Consider the following 7,318-nt stretch of genomic DNA (forward strand, 5'->3'; position numbering starts at 1 on the left):
TGAAAAAGTACTAATATGCCGGTCTATGCGCAGGACCACGTATATGTACATATATTCGTGAGTTCATCTACAGTTTCGCCAAGCGCTCGTCACCCCATCTCCATTCATTCAAGGCAGGTTTTTTCCTACGTTTTAGGTGAACATTGACTTTGAGCCATTCAAGCCGATCAACACATCACTCTACCTGTGCGATAATAAATTTCATACGGAAGCCTTGTCTGCTCTCTTAGCAGATGACAACAAATTCGGATTTATCGTTATGGACGGAAACGGCGCGTTATTCGGTACATTACAGGGGAACACTCGTGATGTCCTCTATAAATTTAATGTTGATCTACCGAAAAAACATGGACGAGGCAAGTTTGTTTTTCTCCTTCGACACTATCTTGCAGTGTGGTTGATTTTTGTTTTAGTACAAAGGCCAAGTCATCCGCAACGGATGGACAGAGAAGCAAAGTCGTCGTACTACTTTCATCGCTGTTGTCTTCGATTTTGCTTGGAGATTATATTATAATCGCCAATTTACAGGAAATAATTGCGCGAACACGATTCTGAAATACTTATTTGCCTTTTTATAAGGACTCCAGGTAATATATATAGTTCAAAAATACCGGAAAAATCTAATACCAGAGTAGATGTAAGAAAATGCCAAAAGAATGTTAAAAGGTTTTATATATTCAGCAATACAACATCGATTTGATTCGCATATAATAAACCGAATACTAAAATGCAAAAAAATATACAATAGTAATAACGCTGAACATAAACATGTAAAAAAATAATAGAATTGATTATCTGTGCTGGCTTGTTAATCATTTTTACAACATATATCTTGTTATCTATTTGATGTGTGATAACAGGAGGTCAATCAGCTTTACGTTTTGCGCGTCTTCGAATGGAAAAGCGTCACAATTACGTGCGAAAGGTAAGTCTTCTATTATTTGCGACGTTATTTGCACTATACTAAATAGAATCAGGTAAATGATAGAAGTATGTGAAAAAAACTTACAAATTTAGCAATTTAATTTAGCAATTCGCTTTAACACTCCTTCGACATTCGAAAAATATCTTTTTCAATTTTTTAGTTAGCTTTTATGTTATGTTAGTAATGTTTTAGCACGAAAACGAGCATGCATACATTCACCACTTTCATGCGAAGACAACTATCTTAATTCTAATATATATATATATATTATAATGGTGGTACATTTTATTAATTTTCATGTCTATTTATATCCAGGTCGCTGAGGTGGCGACACAGCTATTTGTGACAAATGACAGGCCGAATGTGGCAGGGCTCATCCTAGCTGGAAGCGCGGATTTTAAAACTGAACTCTCGCAATCCGACATGTTCGACCCAAGGTTACAGGTAAAAATTTACTTACTGTACTAGGTGAAGTTATTTCGGCTGCACCTGAGCACTCAAAACTGATTCGCACTACGCCACAAGCGTAGTGCGGATCAGAAGGATGAAAGTAGCTCAGAAGTCTCAATATTTAGCGAAAAGTGTCCTAGTGCGCTTTAAACATCTCCGTTTGATCGTTTATATTGAAAAGTAATGAATTTGATTATCATATTTTCAAGATAAAAAGGGTTTTTATGGTGTGTTGGCATGGTTTTATGAAATTTAAGTGTGATCGAAATTAGAAAGTGCGTTTTTATGGCAGAAAGAAGTTAAGGGTGCAGGTATTAACCCATTTAAAAGGAAACAATTTTATATTAACGTCAAAAGTATTAGTCGTAAACAAGAACTACTACTGTGTATGTCTTCAACTACATGTCATTATATTGTGCTTGTTCCAACTTTTCCTTTTTCCTATATTTTTAATATTTTCCTGTATTATTACAACTGCAAATAAAACATTATGATATGTAAAACCTTCTTTTTGTATATTATTATTTGAAATATTGTGGTGTGAATATAGACAAAGGTGCTAAAATTAGTGGACGTTTCGTATGGTGGAGAAAACGGATTCAACCAAGCCATTGAACTGAGCGCGGAGGTCTTGTCCAATGTGAAATTCATTCAGGAGAAAAAGCTTATTGGACGATATTTTGATGAAATCTCGCAGGTACAAAAAATAATATATTTATACATTGAAGGTTTATTTCACTATAATTAGGTTGTTCACTACAACAATTTTATAAATCATAGCCGACCCAATTATACACATGAATACGTTCTAGTGCATCACTATAGTATTTCTCAATCATTATAAGCAATCATATAGAATAAAAAGTTGAAAAACAAAAACTCCAAGGCGTATATTGTAATCGAACCGAACTACCGGCAATCTGAAAGGCTTAGTGGCAGTAGGTCAATAAATATTTCTGAAAATAATTCTTGTCCTAGGTGATTAATTAATTAACCATCATCTGTAGTATACATTCTAGTTGCACTTGAAAGATGACATATGCTTTTTCAGGACACGGGTAAATTCTGTTTTGGCGTGGAAGATACATTAAAAGGCCTTGAAATGGGCGCGGTTGAAATCCTTATTTGCTGGGAAAATCTCGATACTATGAGGTTAGTAATATAGGTTCCCTAATAATATGTCTTATGTAAAAAACGTTTGCCGATGCGGAAAAGTAAATAGCTTAGTCTATATTTTTTGCTGTATGTATTGAGACCTACTCTACACGATTAATTTTACGACAATAGAATTGACCGTCTTCGGCGCTTAGCTCGCGGATTACTAAGCCAAGGAGTACAAATGTCGAAGAGATTTCATACTGTTGGCCATGCTGGTTCTAGTGTTCACGAGGTGGCTTGTACGGTCAGGCCTGTGGTTGAAAGGGACTAGGGGTTGCTGCTCCAAGGTCCACCAACGACTTATAAAACATAATTTACATGAAAAAATAAAATTTTATTGCTCTCTATTTGTTTGACACTTAGCTATCAAGGTGCTTACTGGTACACAGCAACCGGATGCTTACGCTTATTTTTCCTTGATTTACTCAGGTACGTACTCAAGAAGAGCGCTACGGAAGAACAAGTGGTTCTTCATTTAACTCCTGAGCAAGAGAAAGACAAGTCTCATTTTGTCGACAAGGAGACGGGAACTGAACTTGAAATGGCAGAGAGTTGCCCATTACTCGAGTGGCTTGCCAATAACTACAAGAATTTTGGCGCAACGCTTGAAATTATTACCGATCGTAGTCAGGAAGGCTCACAGTATGTCAAAGGCTTTGGAGGCATTGGAGGTAATTCTAAATAATAATAACAAATAAATAAATAATAAACAAATAAATACATAAAATAAGCAACGAAATAAATAAATAAAAACTAAACTAGAAAAACGCAGGTTATCATATGTAGGAACGAAACCCGCGTTTTTTCATGTTTTTATTAACGTTAACTCATTTTAGACATTGTTAAAACTCTTTCTTTAGAGAACATATTCGCTCTATAAGAGGATGTCAAAGGACATCTTGATTTTACAATATTAATAATTATGATTACAATTTAAAAATACACGTGTTTGCTATCTTGATCGATAACACCTTTTTCAAATGTCATGTATCCGTCTAGGCTGTAATGATAATCTTATAAGTTGCTTAAAAATGCTACCTTGAAAGTTGAAAGTTAAAGTTATGCGCCGTGTGTGATGTTTCAGGTATCCTTCGGTACCGTGTGGACTTTCAAAGTCTCGAAGCCAATGAGTTGGACGATGAAGATTTTGATCTTGACGATTTCTAAAATGATTCTGGTGATTCTGTGAATGAGCGCTAACCGTTGTTGTTTGTTCGCATTATTTTCCTTCGGCGGGTCTAGCAGGAGATTCGTCAGCAAAGATGACAAACGAATTCATAAAATTACAATGAGTAACAAAGAGACAGTAAGAATAGCTTACTGATTGAATTACATTTAGTTGACACAAAGCCAACTTGTAAAGTGTATGAGCGGATGCCGAAGCCGCACTTGCTTGCAGACAGGGCAAAAATTACAAAATAACAACGAGAGTGAAGCTGGTACTGGTGGGGGGAACAAATATACGGCTGCAAAAAAAACACCTTACTCAGAACACAAACACACAGTCACGCGCTTGCACACATAAAGAGGAAATAAAAACTGAAGTATAGAAAGAGCAGCCACACGAAAATAGGACTGTGCTATTTTGTATGCTAAATGAAAAACAAAACTCTGAATATGATCATGACGATATAATTAGATGACAAACAAGCTAACAAATATACTAGAAATAATAGTAGCTTATAAATAAGATCATTTTGATTATTTACAAATAGTTATTTAACCTCTGTAGTATAAATTATTATAATTATTACTATTATTATTATGACAGTTATTCGTGTATTTGTTTCGTCTAACTGGTGGTGGTCGTTTGTACTCTTCTACGTTTACCCCTGCCAATGTCCTGCCACCCGGAATGCTATCAAAGTCACCATCATTATTATTATTGAGGATTATGATGATGACGAACGATATTTGGCGGCTGCGAGAGGTCGAGTTGGAGCCAGAACAAGTTTCAGTCTGATCAATGATCGTTTTATCGGTCGTCTTGCGCTAGTATTTATCGTTAAAATGAATTCATATTATAACTGTAAATTTGAAAAAATAAAAAGAATGTTCCAGCTCGTGTCAAAGGGAACATCTTTGGATTGGCAGACATTTTCACCGTTACATATAACGTTTTTTTTTCATTTTATTCAATCCTATTATAACATATGCTATTCTCTCAGCCCAAAGTATTTTAGATTGGCAATTGGATGTAAAAAAAGGTACCATCCTGTTGATATCGGCCGGTCAAGTAACTCTGCCTGCTCATCTGGATACTCCCGGCTGATTACGACTGAACCAAATTACAGCGAACGAACTTTGAATACTTTTCTTAGGACTCAATTATTCCGTAAATATTGATGGTCTATCTGCGATACCTCGATTAGCATTTTATGTATTATTTTGGGTTAAAGTCCCGTACAAAAAAAAGAAGACCGTAAAGGGATTCGTCCTCCTGGGGATTGAAACGAATAATTTTTCCATTGTCTTCATCTTGTTGACAATGGAAAGAAAGCAGCCAATGGTAGTAGCTAAACGTAAAGTGACCGTCAAAGAGTTTACGCCCTTTTACGAGAGATGTATGGGTGTTAATAAAAAAAAATTATTTGTTTTTTGTTTTGAAGATAAGTTACTTTTGGTCGTCTTAACTCGACGGATATAGGCACAAAGACCTTGCCGTTCGCCGAAAATTTACACGTCAAATTTGACTTCTCAAAGTTAGATGAATAATAAGTGGAATAATTCAATGCATTTTCTTTAATCACCTAAATCTGAGGTGACTTGTATGACATAGAGTAAGCGGTAGCGTTAGAAACTTGGAATCCAAAGGTCCTCGGTTTTATTCTGGTTGGGCACCTGTAAATCAATGCGGTCCCGTACTTGCAACTTAGAAGAAAGTAGACTATTATGCTTTATATAATCATACAGTCTTTAAGAAGCTAAAAAAGCATCCAAAAGTAAAGTATGATGGTGAAACGTATTTCCGCAGTTTCGTTCCTAGTACGTGACCATACCAACCCGGAGGCAGTTTAATGTCTTGGACAGGGGTGTAAATTTGAATAACATCATAGAACTAAGGATACTCGTTTTAATTCCTGATAAGTCTTCAAAGAATTGTGAATGACTTAAAAAACACTATGTTAATAAGTGATTCAAAGAAAGGAAAACACCTGGCTCATCTTTGCACAATTGTACAGAGTACGAATCCGTTAGATTAGGCTTACAGAGATAAATGGGTGTAATTGAGTGCCGTAAGATAAAATGACTTGAATGATCAAAATATGAACTAGCAATGGGTGTGTGTATGCTCCATATAACTACATGGAGTTACTAATGAACTAAAACAGAGAACCAGTGGAAACAGAAAAAAACGTCATTTGTTCTGATAAAAGAAAGTGTCGAAGATTTACAATTTTTTGTTGGAATTATTGCAATGCAATGGTAATAATGGAGTCATTGTAATTATTATATTCCTTTGTGGAAAGCGGACGGTTGGCAGCACTTAGCGAAACTCAGAATAAGCAAGAAGCAGATAGTCGGTAAACAGTGCTCTATTGTAGAGTAAAACCAATGACTGGCCAGAAGAAAATAGATCCAAGTTATCAAGTTTCGCATACAGTTTATTAATAAAGGTGCAATAGAGGTCTTGTAGGAACTTCCTCAGAGTCAATTGTGTTCTTATTATAACGTTAGTGACACACTAGGTTCATTTTTATCATTTAGCTTCCTTTTTGCATTGCACTCTACCGTTTGTTTCAACCTGTATTTCTTGCTGTACGCCAGTAACGATCACTAAGAGTCTGGGATTATACAAAGAGCGCACATTTTCTACTATATGCACGTTGAGAGTTGTTTTTAAGCAACAAGCACCCACAGAGCAAACCAGAAAAAACACATCTATCTTTACTAACGTGGAGTCGATTCTAATCTACTACAAATATAAGTCATTTCTATGTACTAGAAAGAGTAAATTAATTCAGATCATTGTAAGTGTAATGATATCAAAACGTGCGAAAAATATTTGTCTTTACGGTTCAAGGTAAAAGATACTGAGATCGTATTATTCTGTATTCGGGTATAAGCATAAAGTAAGCGGACATGGCGGAGTTACTCTCAAAATTATATTCCCAAAAATAAATCCGTTTCAAAACAAACTATTTTAACACAAATATGACGAGATGGAATAACCAAAGGATGCCGATTTACATGGAAATATGAATCGAGATTTTATTAGCTTTTCTAGTTTTACGTGTATGTAGTTGCCAAAACGCTGTAAAAAGCCTTCTAAGTTGTAACACTGACAGTACTCAATAAAGTGTTACTTCCCTTGAGTGATTGCAATGTGCCCAAGAAAAAAATAATTTTGGTAGGTCGTGCGTAAAACATACTCTCCCTCTTTCGTTTTAAATAACAGTATATTATGATACTATTTTCTTTAGTTACTTTTATCTACTGCTACCGTTGCTGAAATAAACAAAAGAAGAAAGTGTTGTTGCTGGTCTGCCTAACGACTTCTAAGGTCTGTTCAACTGAGTTGGTTCAGTCCAGAGTTCACCTATTAAATCTAGGGCACACATACAACCCAGTTCGTGTTGGGAACGGGTCGTTTAAAATGATGCTTAATGGCACATGTAAATGTAAGGCTCAAAACATTGATTTAAATTACTTAGTCAGCTGGCGTTGTTGGTTTCATCAGTGGAAAGGGTCTTATGATGTTGTGTGTCCGCACGACTACAGTGCTTCCGCAGCTATGGGAAACATATTTTCTAATGAAGCGCAACACAAATACTAGGCAACAAA

At 35.7% G+C, this 7,318-nt stretch overlaps 1 protein-coding gene across 1 annotated transcript; it reads left to right on the forward strand.

Annotated features, from left to right (window-relative positions):
- Positions 1-136: 136 nt before the first annotated feature.
- On the forward strand, positions 137-6,183 carry LOC111261335 (eukaryotic peptide chain release factor subunit 1; the record flags this gene model as incomplete). The annotated part of the gene is given in 7 exon segments (XM_022834754.1): positions 137-356; positions 861-925; positions 1,241-1,369; positions 1,926-2,072; positions 2,427-2,527; positions 2,963-3,204; positions 3,618-6,183. Coding segments are annotated over 7 exon segments (987 nt in total), but the record flags the coding sequence as incomplete, so codon positions are not given.
- Between the last annotated feature and the right edge of the window lie 1,135 nt (positions 6,184-7,318).

This window comes from Varroa jacobsoni, unplaced genomic scaffold (genome assembly GCF_002532875.2).
Source record: "Varroa jacobsoni isolate VJ856 unplaced genomic scaffold, vjacob_1.0 scaffold_547, whole genome shotgun sequence".
In the NCBI taxonomy this organism is placed as follows: Eukaryota; Metazoa; Arthropoda; class Arachnida; order Mesostigmata; family Varroidae; genus Varroa; species Varroa jacobsoni.